Below are 17,021 nucleotides of genomic sequence, written 5' to 3'. Positions count from 1 at the left end.
GTCATGTGATATAGTTTGTGGTTATTTTCCTTAGATTTGAGGTTTACATTTAGTTTTAAATATCCGTGTACGCGCTTCACGAGCAGGTCATCTTATAACCACAGCAACAAACCACGGTGGAATAAAATAACGATTTTATTTCTTATTTTCAAACCCTTAAGATTATGAAAACCAAAAATGCAGTGAAACCTTTTAACACAAAGAAGTTTAGTAAGTTCTCATTTTATTTATTTGATTGAAAGTGCATATCTTGTAGCCATGTTGTGTACATCAATCCTTGTTCTTGCTTCACTAAAAAACAAAAGGCTGATATATACCTGTGACTTTTCTCTAAATGAACCGTAACTCCAGAGGTCACATAAAAACCACACAAATAACATCAGCAGTCAAATGTGATTGAAAGGTTTGGAGGTTTGTCTCAAAATAAGCCTTTAAACTGATTTTGTACCCTCTGGAAGTTGTGCTAACCCCCATCTTTGCCCTTACAAAGTTCCCATTTACATTCTAATGTAGGAATAAACTGCCTTCATGTTACAACTCTGCTGCAACAAACCACTGCAGACCTTTGCTTAGTCCGATTACATTATTAAATGTCAACAGTCATACTGCTGAAGTAATCTGGAAATCCACTAGCATTATGATTTGGCTAGCAACAATATTAGCATGGGGTAGAGTGGCTGTAGCTCAGGTGTTAGAGCAGTTCATCTGCTAACTGGAAGGTTGGTAGTTTGATCCCAAAATTGTGAGGTACGTAAGTCAAAATTTCAATTTACTAAATCAAAATTTTGAGTTAAGTCAAATTTTTAAACCCACGACACCAATGTAAGGTAGCATGGAAAAATCATTAAGGACTCATTTTTTTAAATATTAAAAAATAAAATGTAATAATTATCACATTATTCTTTTTCTGCTAATTTCTGTTCACGTATCTTCTGTTCCAGCCATGGATGTTTATATGAAACATTGCTCAATGTATGAACAAGTGAGTCAAAGGCTCTTCTGCAGACAGTTTTTTCTACACCTGAGACTCTATTATATCAGAGGGAGGGTATACCCTTATATGGTCATCTCAGAAGCTCCAGCCAGCTTCTGTTTACAAGAGGCAGCCAATCAGAAAGCAACAGTTTTAAAGTCACTGCAGCAAAAACAGTTTGTCTGAGACAGAGGAGACCCAGCGTGAGATGACCCATACTTAATTATGAAGTACAGAGAATGGAAACCAGGAGAAAAGCAAACATTAAAATCTATATTTAATGAAGAACATTAGAAAGAGAAATGTCACAGTTTCCTTTGATTTTCTTAAAATGCTTATGTTAATTTTCAAACAACATTAAAAAGTGTCTGGACCCCATTTGGCAGCATCAGTTTTACGTTCACAGTCAAACAAGTCAAAAAGTCGGACACAGAAAATCCGGCTGGTTCATTTGCAGATCTTCTGACCTGCAGCACCAAATAATAAGCTGGTCTACAAACACGAGGAGACCCTGCGAGTCATCGACGCTCAGAGCAGCACACATCAGTATCATCTGTTTCTCAAATAGGGCGAGAACTCCTCCTCTTCCTCTTCAGTTAGCGTGTCCGTGCTGTTGCCTTCACATCTGCTCGCAGTGCGGTCTGTGTGTGTCGGGAATACTTGAGGTGTCAGGTGATCTGATTCAGTTTGTGAGTCTGTGGCAGGTAAACCCTCCAGGCTGGACTCTTTCAAAAAGCCTGTGACGTCCTCCTCATCTCCATCGCGTGCAGCCATTGAGGCGAGGGTGACTGAGAACAGGTTGACATTGCCGGAGATGTCCCGCACCTCCTTGTCCTCTTTGGACTTCGTCACCTCCTCGTCCTGACTTTGTCCCCAGACTCCACTTCGACTCCTCTCTTTCACCAAACAGAGCTGCGCTCCCTCCACCTCCGTCTCCACCTGGCCTTCGTCAGACTCTGCAGGCAGCGCCGTTACTTTCACCTTAGCAAATAACCTTGAGCTTCCAGCGTCCAGTGCTGCCGTTGGCTCGCTGTTCGTTGACATGTTGCCAGACAGCTCCTCACAGCAGCAGCTCTCCCCCGAGGAGAGATCCACTGCTCTGTTCACATAGTTGCCATCATCGTCGTCCTCTGAGACATCGTCAATGTTGGCAGAAGGTGATGTTGTGTGATTGTTATGCTCCCCGGTCTCCGAGGTAACTGAGATGGGATCTGGGACGGTGGGCTGCGGGGCCAGGACGTAGCCTTTGGTTAGAGCCGTCTACAAAGAGAAGAGAAAGAAGCTCTGAGAAGGAGGAACAGAGGCAAACTCTGCTGAAGATGTCTATCATCGAGTCACAGCTGTGTCTAAGTATGCAGGACAAACACATCAGCCAAAGCTGTTTTCTGGGGACAGTCACTGTGATCTGTTAGCTGTTTGACAACTACTCTTTCAAGGATCTAGAGATGGTCTAGAGATGCTTTTTGAGTAAAGGTTTAACTACAGCCAGCTTGAAGGCCTGTGGTACACAGCTGATTATTAGAGATAGGTTGATCATATTTAAGACTGAAGCAAGATATACACAGAGCAGCAGGGCAAAACAGAAGTCGTTTTCAGCTCAGCTGACTCATTTGCTTAACCTTTGAAGGACTTTGGTCCTTCTGTGGAAATGCAAATCACAATATGCTGGAGGAGCTTTACGACTGTGGAGCTTCAAAGCGTTTGAACTTTGTCCTCTGAGAGACGCTCATGGATGAAATGAAGGCGATGTTCAACTTCACAGCAGAAATAAACACATCATTATAAAATCTCTCAAACCACAGGTGTTAGAGTGCACATGAAACTGGATTTCTTACAATTAGAGCTCTGGGCACAGTTTCCTTCAGTTTACAAATGACTCCCGTGTAGAAGAGGAGGAGCAGGCAGCTCGTGACGATGAAGATGGCAACCATCGGGACGCCGATGACCAAACCTAAAGTGAGGCCTGCAGACACACAGACACACATTATTCCATGCAGACGACCGTCTGAACCAGCCGAAGTACAGCGGAGGGGTGTGGTTTGTGGCTGTGCTGTGGGAGGGATGGGTGGAGCAGGTGGCTGGGGGAGGAGTCCCACTGGCGAGAGGGGCAGCCCTGGCATGTGTTAGTAATTACTCCCTCTGCATATTTACACAGATAAGGAGGCAGATGAATTGTGGCAGCTCATTATGCTCTGATTCAGCAACAACGCCCGCCTTACCGGCTGCACATCAGCTCACCTCTCTGCTGGTCCACCGCCGTGGTGAAGGTGCACTTCCAGGCAGACGGCTCATGGTTGTTTAGTTCTCTGGTGTTGAGCTTCACCTCTATGCAGTACTCCGCCCCTTTCTTTAAGTTTTCAAGGGTAAAACTTTTATTTTCTGTTTCCAGCGTCTGCAAGTCAAAGAAGGAGGAAACGTGTCATTAAAATCACATCTGGGATTTGTCCACGACCCACTGGTGTGATCCTCAGCATCGTTTTCTCCTCTGACCTCTACGCGGCCATGAAGACACCTTTGGAGGCCTGACCAGGTGTGCAACACCTGCTCTGACAGGTGACTCTCAAAGTCAAAGTCTCCTCATGTCAATCAACCCGACACCTGCTTTTAGGCAGAAGCCTGCTGTGATTGGCTGCATTTCCATTTTTATATCGTATATGTACTGTATGCGTTTTACAGCCGCGCCTGGACACCAGTCAGCGACCGCTGGCTCAGGGACAGGATGGCGAGAGGTTGCTGACCGGCCTGTAGGCCCATGTGACTGAAGCCTCAAACAGGTTTAAAGGAACTCTAGAATGAAGACTTTCACCAGCTGAGGTCTAAATCTATCCTATCGGGCAGTGGCTGAAGCAAAAACTCGGGTGTGGGAGGAGTTCGGAGAGGCCATGGAAAAAGCCTTTCGGACTGCCTCGAAGACATTCTGGCAAACCGTCAGGTATCAGGCGTCTCTACCTGCACTGTGTATAGTGCTGGCGGAGCGCTGCTGACGTCGACTGAGAAAATTGTCAGGCGGTGGAAGGAATACTTCGAAGACCTCCTTAATCCCACTGACACGTCTTCCAAGGAGGAAGCAGAGTCTGGGGATGAGGGGAATGACCCGCCAATTTCCGGAGGCGAGGTCACTGAGGCAGTTAAACAACTCCTTGGTGGCAGAGCCCCTGGTGTTGAGGATCAGCACCTCCAAATCTGAGGCCATGGTTCTCAGCCGGAAAAGGGTGGAGTGCCCACTCTGGGTCGGGGATGAGTTCCTGCCCCAAGTGGAGGAGTTCAAGTATCTCGGGGTCTTGTTCGCAAGTGATGGGAGAAGGGAGCCGGAGATCGACAGACGGCGGCTGCAGTGATGCGGACGCTGCACCGGTCCGTCGTGGTGAAGAGGGAGCTGAGTGTAAAAGCGAAGCTCTCAATTTACCGGTCGATCTACGTCCCTACCCTCACCTATGGCCACGAGCTGTGGGTAGTGACCGAAAGAACGAGATCGCGGATACAAGCGGCAGAAATGAGCTTCCTCCGAAGGGTGGCTGGCCTCTCCCTTAGAGATAGGGTGAGAAGTTCGGCCATCTGGGAGGAGCTCAGAGTAGAGCCGCTGCTGCTCCACATCGAAAGGAGCCAGTTGAGGTGGTTCGGGCATCTGACAAGGATGCCTCCTGGGCGCCTGCCGGGGTTGGTGTTCTGGGCATGTCCTACCAGGAGGAGGCCCCGGGGCAGACCCAGGACACGCTGGAGAGATTATATCTCTCGGCTGGCCTGGGAACGCCTTGGTGTTCCCCCGGATAAGCTGGAGGAGGTGGCTGGGGAGAGGGAGGTCTGGGCTTCTCTGCTTAGGCTGCTGCCCCCGCGACCCGGCCCCAGATAAAGCGGATGAAGATGGATGGATGGATGGAGGTCTAAATCTGCACGTTGATGTTGAGATGAAATGGATGTCTTACCCCAATTTCTCCATCGGTTCCGATCCGAAATGAGACTCTGAAACTGGCTCCGTAATATTGCTGGATACTGGGAAAGTTTGGCAGGTCATCGGGCCAAGGCAGTGAAATGTTGATCTGGATGTAGTTTTCATATCCGACCAGTGAGACCTCTGGAGGACCTAATTTAGCTTGTAAACAGAAGAAAACACGCGGTCACCTTTTGGTAAAGATTCAACCAGTCCAGAGATTTTAGTTCAATCAAAGCCTGATCTGGATTATGGGACACACTTAAATCCAAATGCACCAGTGTGAAACCCAGAAGATGCTCATGCTGACGTACTTTCTTTGTAAGGGACAAAATCTATTTTTCCGGACTCTGGAGACCAGGTTTGGTTGAAGAACGATTTGACGTGCAGGTAATACTGGGACTCCCACTCTGGTAGCATCAGCGGCATCGATGTTCCAGATGTTAGGTTGCATTGGGGCTGCGTTGGTATGTTGCATTGCTGTTCCCACTCATTCCATTCCTCACTGAACAATGACAAACAGAACATTTTAGATCAGAAGGACAAAAACAGTAAAAGAAACATTTGCTTTGTGTTACGACTGTTTGCTCAAACAGCGACGATGAGCTGTTCATGTCTCGAATCCAGCTGGTCCTAGATTCAAACGAAAGCTGATTTCTGATTGGACGTTTACTGTCAGGTTACCATTCATGAATAAGAGAGGAGTTTAGATGTTAATTAAAAAGCTCAGAAGTCTGCTGCTTTGCTCAGACGCAGCTTTTCAAACCTAAGCCGTGCTGTCGAGGCTGTGACCTTTAACCTGCTGAGGCCTGTAGACGTGTTTCCAGATAAAAGATGATGCATTCAGGGTGCTTAAGACGGGAATATGACACAACGCCAATATTTCAGAGCTAAAACAGGACAAGTGAACGCACCACGTATCACAGGTTTTATCCCCTCTGACAGCTCGTTCAGATCCTGATGGAAACCCATCTGAGGCCTGAAGCTGGCTCACCTGAGGCCAGCACACCGGCTCTGAAGACTCAGTGAAACCTGAAAATCATTTCTAAGACATGCAGGAAGGCAGCCGGATGCTGCTGCGTTTTAGCTGTAAGACAACTAGGGCTGCCACAAACAATTATTTTGATAGTCGACTAGTCACCGATTATTTTTGCGATTAGTCGACTAATCAGATCATCATCCATTGGAGTAAAACGAACAGCTTATTGCACCAGCAGCATCTGCTCTTATATAACGATCATTAGCTTACAGCTTTAAGTGTTTAAGGTCTGTGCTAACTAAAAATAAAGACAAGATGATAGTTTATTAAATTTAATGACATTTGCAGATTGTTTCGGTAAAGTTTAATAAACTCCTTGCTATCTAAAATATAACAGGACACCGGAGTAAATTCTCCAGCATCTCACACTTCTGATAATCAGCTGTCTGCTTGACGTTTATTCAGCTGTGTAAAAACTATAACTTTAATCTCAGCCAAACCGATTTACTCAGGAACAAATAAAAGACCAAAAAACGGCAGCTGGCATCCTTGTACATGCAGTGCTGCCATCTTCTGTTTCAGTCCGTTATTACACTCTTAAATCCTGCTATTATTCCTGCGTCTGTTGGGATCTTACAAAGCTTCAAACGCCGCGTCGACAATTTTGATAGTCGACGTAATTGTGACTAGTCGACTAATCGTGGCAGCCCTAAAGACAATAAAGACTCGTTGGACCCACAGGCTGTGGTTTGGTGACGAGGACGCTGTATGAGGAAGAACACAGTTTCTGAACTAGCTGAAAAACACGAAGCCACGAGCAGTTTCAGTGTATTCATGTTAAACCTTGCAAACGTAAAGCGAACCCTCACGATGAGTGCTGAAACTGAAACGGCGTCAGAGCCATCCCAGCTGCTCGCTGTGAACAAACCGCCCAGGAGAGAGAAAGCACCCCGCCCAGGCAGATATTCCACCAAAGAAGAAGAAGGAGCCAGTGAAGCTGACTGAAAACGTGAGCAGATTAAAGGTCGCGGTTCACCAGCAGGAGATCATCACCACAGCAACGCGGCCCAAACAATCAAAGTCAAACAGTGTAGAAAAACGTGAAAAATGATGGAAATGCAACAGATTTGGTGATCGGTACAAATGTTAGAAGATTCATTCAAATATGAAGGACGTGTACAAACGTGGGGCAGTCTCCATGGTTACATATCAGCTGATGGTTTCCTACAAACATGTTCACAGAGATATCAGCTGTGAGAACTCCCACTGTCAGTGTGTGAGTCGTCCCTGCACACACACTAATATCTGTTATTGATAATATTAGAATATTAAAGGCGAGCTCTGTGTCGGACACGTCGCCCCTCGGAGTACTCAGTACCCTTAAAGTAGCTCTCAGGGCAAAGAGGTTGGTGACCCTGGTCTGAAGAGGTCCCCACAAACCTCAGCCCGCCGCTCTGCTTTCACTTCCTGTTTCATCTCCACGCACTCCAAAATAACCACGATCTGTGTGCTAGAACATCTTTGTGTGTGTGCGCGTAAATGGAAAACAGCTGTAAGCTGTGTTCAAGCTCTCGAGCCTGTGTGCGTCTGTTATCAGGGGTTTCCTCCATGCCTGAGAGGAGCGCTCCCTGAAGCCTGGACCAGCTGATCTCTGTGCAGCAGTTGCTCAGAGACGGCGGCTCATCGTCCCACAGAGCACGCCGTGCACGCCATCACAGGCAGCAGGGAGGGCTGCTTCATGTTTACCACACATCATAAACCTGCATGGAGGTCACGCCCCCACTCACACACCTGATCCTCCATCGTCTCACGATCACAGCACACTTTGTCTTTTTATTTACGCGTACGAACGAGCTGCTTATGTTTCCCATGTCACGACGAGTTTGGCTCGAATGTTTCTGATGTCGTCACACGTGGACACGACACCGGGTCTAAAGACCAGAACGTCTGTCTCCATGAAATCTGTTCTTCTGGATAAACTGCAAAGATGAAGCTGTTTCCTCTGATTTTATAAAATATGAACAAAAAAACTTGTAACTAACTAACTTTGTATAGCTGCATAATTACAATATAATTAAAAATGAAATTATTCTGTTGTTTCATTTCTTTCTTTGATCTGAAGAAAAGTGCAGACAAACTTGTGTGAGTTACAAAATAAAACAGGAAATCTATTTTTGAATCGTTCTTTTGGTAAAAAAGAAGAAGCAACAGTGGAATTTCCCAGCAGGCTACGGGGGGACTTTTACCCTCCTTTAGAAAAAACATCGTGTTCTGAACTTCGACAGGAAGCATCTGACAAAAACACGCAGCTGATGCAACACTTTTATTTACAGGTGTTTAATCCTGTCCTTTATCTCAGGTGTGTGTGTGTGTGTGTGTGTGTGTGTATGTTAATAAAAGCCTGGAGTCACAGCTGAGCTTGAACTTGATCCTTCAAGCGTCTGAACTTTGCGTTTCTACATCACCCACAGAGCTCAGAGGTTTTTTGGGGTTTGATGTGAGCACCATCGTCTTCATGTTACCAGGCTGAGAGTGACAGGACGTGAGGACAGACGGCGGACAAATTACCTCACAAAGACCCCGTACTCTGTCCCAGGTGGCGTGTTGTCGCCGGGCTTCCACCGAAGGACGTGGCGGAAGTTCAGAGAGTCGACAGAAAGGTTAACAGGTGCGGGAGGCGGATGAGCGAGCTCTGCGAGAGGAAGAAAAGAGAAAATATGTGAGGCAATCTGCTGAGTCACGAGGATCCAAAGTATACCTGTTGTAAAGGCTCACCTTTTAGCACATTCACTTCACCAGATGCACCTTGTTTCTTTTCCTCACCTTTGATTGGGTGTGGTGCTTGGCCTTAATTGCACTCACCTGTCACTCGGCATATAAGGACTGCACTCACTTACCCCTCACTCTTTCTTCACTCCCACATGGGGCAGCAGCTGAGAGAAAGCAGTCCATGTGTGTCTTTCTTTCCTTTACCCGTTATACAATAAAACGACAAAACCTATAAATGATTGATGACTGCTTATTCTCACTCTAATCGGATGAGCCCATGATTACTTAAACCCTGAACCTTCCTTCCTCCAAAACAATACCTGACAGGTATCAGCCTGTGTGTGGGTGGGGCAGGACGGTATTTGAACTAGGGCCGCCACAAACGATTGTTTTGATAGTCAACTAGTCACCGATTATTTTTGCGATTAGTCGACTAATCAGATCATCATCCATTGGACGTAAAACGTACAGCTTATTGCACCAGCAGCATCTGCTCTTATATAACTATCATTAGCTTACAGCTTTAAGTGTTTGAGGTCTGTGCTAACTAAAAATAAAGACAAGATGATAGTTTATTAAACTTTAATGAAATCTGCAGATTGTTTCGGTGAAGTTTAATAAACTCCTTATTTATTATCCCATTGAGATTAAAAACCTCTTTTTCAAGGGAGACCTGGCCAAGATAGGCAGCAGCAGATGTCTCACAGTTACAGAAATTACTCAAACACAGGCAGCAACAACACACATGCAACAATAAGTGAAAGAATACAAATAAAATAAAAAATAAAATTCAATAAAATTCAAATAAAAAAGTCAGTTAAAATGACAATCAATCTAATTGAAACAGTTACATGTTATGGACTTGGCCTCAAGGATTCGTAGTTTATAACAGGACACCGGAGTAAATTCTGGAGCATCTCACACTTCTGATAATCAGCTGTCTGCTTGACGTTTATTCAGCTGTGTAAAAACTTTAATCTCAGCCAAACTGATTTACTCAGGAACAAAAAAAATACCAAAAAAAGCCAAACAATAACATTTTTAAGTTATCTAAGTGACTCATATATATTTAACCTGAGTAGCGAAAGACGGCGGTGGGTTTGAAAACGATTTGCGGGGAGTCCGGTGTTCTCACGGCTCTAGTGAGCCTAGCCCCCGGCTAGCTATCGAGCTAGTGGGTAACAGACGTCTCCAAAAACGTCGGAGCGCTTTTGAAAATATGTGGTGTCCTGATAAACTGAGCAGATATTTGAGGTTTACACAGCTACATTCTGCCTGAAAATATGTTAAACGTTTATTTTGTGACCCAGAAAGATTAATAAGAGTAATATTAAAACTAACTAGCTGCCGCCATTGTTGGAAACTGAGCTGGGCTGCGCTATGAATTCTGGGACACAGCTGCTGCTTCTTTTTCGGGGTTTAACGGCAGCTGGCATCCTTGTACATGCGGTGCTGCCATCTTCTGTTTCAGTCCGTTATTACACTCTTAAATCCTGCTACTTATTCCTGCGTCTTTCGGGATCTTACAAAGTTTCAAACGACGCGTCGACTATTAAATCAGTCGTCGACGATTTTGATAGTCGACGTAATCGTGACTAGTCGACAAATCGTGGCAGCCCTAATTTGAACACCTGACTGCTTTTACATGACTCACCTGAGTGCAGCAGCAAGCTGAGGCAGAGCAGCAGAGGCAGACAGGCCATCGTCACAGGTGGGCAGGATTCATCGTCACGTCTGCAAACGCGCTGAGAGCCAGGAAGCACCACGCGGTCCAGCTGCAGCGAAACATCATCTACATTTACATCTCATCGACGAGACGATTGTAATGTTTCGGATTGTTTCAGTTCGAGAAAAGATTTTCAGTCAATTAAACATAAACTCAGTTAGTTGCCCAACTGCAGCCGCTTCATCCTGAAGACAGAAAACCCCCACCATCAGACAGCGGTGACAAAAACCCCTTTTCACAGGAAGAGAGCAGGGAAACAGGATGAAACACTAAAAAGACAACATTTAGTGACGCACTGCAAACGGCGAGAGAGGGGAGAGGACGCTCAGAGAGAGACAGACTCTCAGACTTGTGGGCAACATCGTCAACATGTTGCATCAAGCATGAATGATGACATCACAGCAAGTCTGGCACCTTCTCTCCTCTTCCTCCTCTTCCTCCTCTGCCGCTGAGCCCAGCCCTGCTGCCTCAGCACTCTCACATCCTCCCACGTGCATCACTTCTACCACATTATTAGAAACCAGAGTTAAAGCTTGAAGGTGAACTTTTTACTCAGTGTTCACGAGACGGCAGCTGCAGAAAAAACTGACGTTCTTTTACAAAAACAGGAGCCGTGCAGACTGACTGGAAACACGCTCAGGACCCCGAGTCTGGTCCAGAGGCTGGGAGCCTCAGCACCGCTGTGAAAGTCTCCCAGTTCCTGTTTTCAGTGAAAACATCACGATGAGGACGGTTCATGAGCGTGAAACACCAGGACATCAAAGGTTTACTGTATGGTGTTTGAAAAACCACACGTGAAAAACACACAACTAGGGCTGCTCGATTATGGCAAAAATGATAATCACGATTATTTTCACTGAAATTGAGATCTCGATTATTTGACGATATTTATTTAACCCTTTAAGACCTACTATAGAACCAAGTCCGCCAGAGCTTATATTCATTTTTTACATGTTGTAGTGCCATTTATGGGAGCATTTCAAGTTGCTATACAACTGTTATAGCCCATATTTTAATAATATGTATGCATTAAGTCCATAGTAACTACATTAATTGCAAAAAAGTGCAATAAACTACAAAAAACAAATTGAAAATCGTTTTTGGTTTTTTTACATATATTTCTACTTGGAGAAATTTAAGAGGTTTGTCCCTCAAAACTTTAAATACAAAAAAGTTGCAAAAAATAGTTTACAACAGGAAATTTATTTTGAGTGTCTTCATAGTTTTATTTTGGAGATACAGCAATTTTTATATACACTGCAGGAAAAACGAAAAAACAATCCTATGATGCAAATTTGCAAAGAAAACAGCAGGTGCATCAAAATAAACTATTTCCAGCTGTGCAATTCGAGTTCTAAGCATCCCAGCAACTATTCAGAAAAGTCAAACATGACCAGTAGAGGCTTTTAAGGCCTACAAGTAAAAAAACTACATTTCCGCGAAAATGACGTCACTTCCGGTTTTGGCCAGGAAATGGCGGACATGTGATAGTTCGCGCTGACGTCTGTTTCACGGTGGGAAGTGTTAAGAACAGCTGATCGGCGAAGCCTGTTTCTGGAATATTATGCTTTTGTTCCTGCAAGCGCTTTTTATGCAATTTTTGCAAAGCTTTTTGTGGAAGGAAACCGTGACCGAGGACAAGCTGATGGCATCAGATGTAAGTACAACTCCTCCGGTTTCATATGGTAAATGGCCTGTATTTATATAGCGCTTTACTAGTCCCTAAGGACCCCAAAGCGCTTTACATATCCAGTCATCCACCCATTCACACACTGGTGATGGCAGCTACATTGTAGCCACAGCCACCCTGGGGCGCCACCGGGCCCTCTGACCACCACCAGTAGGCAACGGGTGAAGTGTCTTGCCCAAGGACACAACGACCGAGACTGTCCAAGCCGGGGCTCGAACCGGCAACCTTCCGATTACAAGGCGAACTCCCAACTCTTGAGCCACGATCGCCCATATGCAAAACAAATTATTGCGCTAGCTTACGCTGTTCCGGTTCTACAGGGATTTAACAATAGTTACACAAAACGGAGCGTGCTGCTCTGACCGGCTTTAAAGGGTTAACAATGACTTTAAAAAATAATATAACATAGTGTGCAACACCACTGAAGTTTTTTTTACCTGTCTTTTCAACCAACAGCAGTCACTCTCCTCTCCAAATAACTCCTGCTTAGCTTTCCGAGCTTCCCTCGGGTCCTCTTAATCAGCGGTCTCCAACCTTTTTTGCGCCACGACCGGTTTATGCCCGACAATATTTTCACGGACCGGCCTTTAAGGTGTCGCGGATAAACGAGGGAGGGGCTAATAATCGGCTCAGTCATTTTTAATGATCGTTGAAAGTCCAGATCGTAATCGTGATTAAAATTCGATTAATTGAGCAGCCCTACTCACAACACAGTCAACAACAATAACAGTGACAATAGCGATAATCCATCATCTGGTGATCCTTGTCAGGGTCACAGGGGGCTGGAGCCTCCCAGTTACCCTGCACGCTGGACTGGTCGCCAGTCTGAGACAGACCAGACTGGACACAGACACGGGGAGAACACGCAAAGTCCACGCAGAAAGACCCGACAACAGCGCTAATCACCGCGCCACCGTGCTGCTAAACAACAACAATAATAATAATAACTGGACAGTCTCGTGCACTTAAGTCAATTCAATTTTATTTATATAGCGCCAAATCACAACAACAGTCGCCTCAAGGCGCTGTTGTTGTGATTTGGCGCATTACAGTAGTTTTAGTCAGCGTGGTGTTTGTCAGAGTGACAGATCGTGATATAATAATCTGAGCCCACGGTGAAACCTGTCCACTCTCCCACGTTTAAAACAATAAAAGGCAAAACCAGATTAGTTTAATGAGCGCTTTGTTCAGAGGAACACAACACACAGTCTCAGTGACCACGGACACCCTGATTGACTTTCTGATCAGTCACTTATCCCTATTATCATTGTTATCATGATGATCATTGTTGTTGTTATCACTTCACGCGGCTGGTCGGTGTCCGCTCCACAGTCTGGCCCCTGCTCGCGTGTACTAGTCGGTAGTTAAACACCATAAACCGGCCCCGGAGTGCCCGCCGGTCACTGCTCCCTGCGGAACCGACACAGCCACACACAGACAGCGGTGTCTGACACAGTGGTCTGCATAATGTATGTGTGAGAACACAAACAGTGGAGGAATTGTGTTGCCAATGGCATTAACCGCATATACAAAGGTGACCAGTGAACCTCTCTCTGCTGGTGTCGTTGCCCCAACTTGTTTAATATAAGTTAAAGTAATAGTGTGGTAACATCTGCATTATTGTTACAACTGACCCAGACTCCTATAGCCATGAACTAGCTAACATTACAGCCAATGGCTAAAACATTAGCACTAAAGACCTACACAGAATATATCCCCATAGACATACAAATAACATAATTTAAGTTTGATGAGTTTAACTGCAAAGCAGATAATGCTATTAAACATTGAAATAAAGTAGAAAAACTTACTTTTTGGCATACAAATTACTTTTTTTCATGTTAAATTGTCTGTGTTTGACAAAATGTGCTGATTTTTCACATGTGATAGCAGAACTGAGTTGGGCATGCACAGGATGAGTCACATCATTTGAAACTTAGCCCTGATTGGAGAAATTGGAAGTGTTACAACTGACCCACGTTACAACCATCCCCGGTCTCCCCTACTAGTCGGTAGTTAAACACCATAAACCGGCCCCGGAGTGCCCGCCGGTCACTGCTCCCTGCGGAACCGACACAGCCACACACAGACAGCGGTGTCGTGGACATGCTCGGCCGGCCTCGGTGGCCCTCTGCCCGGTCACTCACCTCCTGTCTGCCCGGAGCGGAGCTTCCACAGCCTCGGAGAAAGACGAGCAGCTCCCAGAAACTCTCCTTACACTGTGACGCAGACGGGCTCCTCTCAGCTCTCCACATCAAACCTACCACCGCTTCCTGCCACGCCCTTCAAAGTAAAAGCCTCCCGCACCAACACAGTTCTACACTGGTCTCCGTGGACTTTTTTTCCTTAAGCTGGATCTAGTTTTCTGTATCTTAATAATATGTTATTAAATTATTGTAATGTGATCGGGATGAACTGTGGACCTCTCACAGTAGGAACTGAGTGGTTAACATCACGCGTGGGCGTGTCAGAGTGCCAGGGTAGAATTTTTTCCTTGCGTCGGGAGCGCGCACTGATGAGTGTTTGTGGGTTACAGGAGAAAATGATGCATTAAAAGTTCTCACGCGGCGCATCATTTCCACACCGTGGCTCATATTTATTTGTATCCTGTAACTTTACTGTTTAAAGAGCCAACGCCGCTAATATTTCAGCAGTAATACGTCTTTATAAGAAGTGTTTGTGAACTAAATCTAAAAACGACAGATAGTGTTCATCCGTGATTCGGACAGCCCCTGTGCGCGCTCCCGACGCAGGGGAAACAAATCGTCTGGGGATACCAACCCTGGCACCACACCGGCGATCCAGCTGGATGGAAAGGCTGTTATGTTCGGGGGTGAGGAGGGGAGGATGGGTGCCGTGTTTAGGTAGGGACTCCAGACCCCGCCGGATCAGCTGCTGTCTCTGGGATCCCGTCGCGCATGCATATAGTTTAATAGTTTAATAGTTTAATTATTTATATAGCACATTTAATTACAACAGGAGCGTTTACCAAAGTGCTGTACAAGAATACAACATACATAATAAAACAACTTAGAGTATTAAAAGCAAACACCAAATATGAATTAACAAACAACTCTCATGCTGTATTAAAAGCCAGTAAATAAAAATGTGTTTTAAGATAAGATTTAAAAAGATTGACAGTATGAGCCTGTCTGATGTGTAGGGGTAAATTACTCCACAGCTTAGGCGCTACGACTGCAAATGCTCGATCACCTCCATGAACCAGCCTCGACCTTGGTACAGCTAAAAGCAAAAGATCACTTGATCTAAGAGATCTAAGGGGGTATAAGTCTGCAAGAGGTCAGACAAATACCCGGGAGCCTGTCCATTCAGGGCTTTGTAACAACAATAAAATTTTAAAATTAATTCTGAAGCGGACAGGGAGCCAATGAAGGGAGGCAAGTACCGGGGAAATGTGTTCACATCTTTTAGTACGTGTCAGAAGACGAGCTGCAGCATTCTGGACCAACTGCAGCCTTGAACAAGCATCCTATAAAGGATGCTTGTTCAGGGGAAAGGTTGGGGGTGTGGGGGTGTGTGGGGGGTCTATAAGTTCGGTATTTTAATGTCGGGGAAGCTGGGAGGAGGTGGCTGGGAGGTGTAGTCGCAGTTGGGGTTGTCAGTGTGCAGTGTCGTTAATTTGCAGTGGGTGGATCCTGTGCTGTGGTTTATACTGGCGTGGACAGATGCGGCCTCGCTCGGGTAAAAAAAAAAATCGTAGATCTTTTACTGAAGTTCACGAACTTTTCCGGTAAAACAGAAGATTCCGTAGAATTTCTCTACTATTTACGGACATTCCTTCAACTCTAAAACGGAAAATTCCGTTTCTTCACAATAAAATTTGTATGAATAGAAAAACTGAAAGTCGTGTTTATCATTTACAGACACTGGTTTTCACTGTAACTCATTAAATTAATTTCTTTATATCTTTACACTTCGATACAGTTACAACCTTTTACACCATCTGCTCAAAAATTCGTAAATTAAAACTTCATGAACAAAATAACTGACAGACATCAAAATGTGAAGATTTGTATTTCCCTTGAAGTCACTTTGTCCTCATGTAAACGCGTTCATGCACATTCACGTGTTTTCTTCCTACAGGACACCTGACCAACAAACATGTAATAGTATTTGTACAGTAACAGTATCCAGAGTACTTTAGGTTCGAATCACTGCTGCGGTTGTTTGGCTCAGCCAAACACGCGTGGTTCACATCCATGTGTGTCCACTCATGAGAAGGACACACATGTAGTCCTGCATTCACTTCATCAATGAATCCGAGTGAACGTTTGTCCTGCATTAACTCTGTGGGGTCTTCACCTTACAGTAACACGTGTGTTTGTTCACTGATGCTATATGAATAAAAGGGAACTACAGGTGTTCCTGAAACGTGTCTTTGTTAGAACAGGGCGGATGGATGAGCACAGCCCTCTCAGCGCAGGGCTGACACCACTTTGCCCCTTATAAGAAATACAACACAAATATATTAGGACAGGTTACTAAACCAGGCTTACAGGTAAAAGGACATTTACTGAGCGGATCGTGTCAGCTGTTGCTTCCTTTCACCCGCTGTGTGAAAACAAAGCCCTGGGCTCCCTCTGCTGGTTCGTTAGTTGAGGACAGGCAGCAGAAAGCGCAGGAGGACCCAGTGCTCTTACGTTGAAGTTCTTCCGCTTCCTGTCTCGCTGCTATTGCGCTTCCCAAACGTCACTCGGTGGTTTCCAGGCTGTTGTTCGGGGGGCCGCCGCTGGAGGGCGCTGTGGGAGTTTATTAGTTAGGAGTTTTTTTTAAACGCTTTTATTTCTGTGAACTTTGAAAAGCTGCAGAGCTGTGAGGAAATGTCTCAGCGACTCGCTTTAATAAAGTTTTTAGCAGAGGTGTGGACTCGAGTCACATGACTTGGAATCGAGTCAGACTTGAGTCATTAATTTTATGACTTTAGACTTGACTTGG

The 17,021-nt window shown here is 45.2% G+C and overlaps 1 protein-coding gene across 1 annotated transcript; it reads right to left on the bottom strand.

Annotated features, from left to right (window-relative positions):
• Window positions 1-206: 206 nt before the first annotated feature.
• On the bottom strand, window positions 207-14,385 carry LOC113008068 (uncharacterized). Its single transcript, XM_026145217.1, has 8 exons — window positions 14,213-14,385; window positions 10,304-10,424; window positions 8,449-8,572; window positions 5,216-5,406; window positions 4,897-5,063; window positions 3,212-3,365; window positions 2,809-2,936; window positions 207-2,233 (listed from the first exon to the last, which is right to left on the bottom strand). The coding sequence occupies exons 1-8, from the start codon at window positions 14,318-14,320 to the stop codon at window positions 1,523-1,525; spliced, it is 1,704 nt and encodes a 567-aa protein (XP_026001002.1). The 5' UTR covers window positions 14,321-14,385; the 3' UTR covers window positions 207-1,522.
• Window positions 14,386-17,021: the final 2,636 nt, after the last annotated feature.

This window comes from Astatotilapia calliptera, chromosome 16 (assembly GCF_900246225.1).
Source record: "Astatotilapia calliptera chromosome 16, fAstCal1.2, whole genome shotgun sequence".
In the NCBI taxonomy this organism is placed as follows: Eukaryota; Metazoa; Chordata; class Actinopteri; order Cichliformes; family Cichlidae; genus Astatotilapia; species Astatotilapia calliptera.
Note: the sequence above shows the minus strand (reverse complement) of the source record. Positions and strands in the feature narration are given on the sequence as shown.

What these genes read in the sequence shown, in the direction of transcription:
- LOC113008068 (XM_026145217.1), bottom strand. Translation starts at nt 14,320, where the DNA reads ATGTGGAGAGCTGAGAGGAGCCCGTCTGCGTCACAGTGTAAGGAGAGT. An exon ending in GAACCGATGGAGAAATTGGG is followed by an intron (nt 3,366 to 4,896) that starts GTAAGACATCCA and finishes TTTGACTTGCAG; the next exon opens with ACGCTGGAAACAGAAAATAA. An exon ending in CTGTGCCCAGAGCTCTAATT is followed by an intron (nt 2,234 to 2,808) that starts GTAAGAAATCCA and finishes TTCTCTTTGTAG; the next exon opens with ACGGCTCTAACCAAAGGCTA.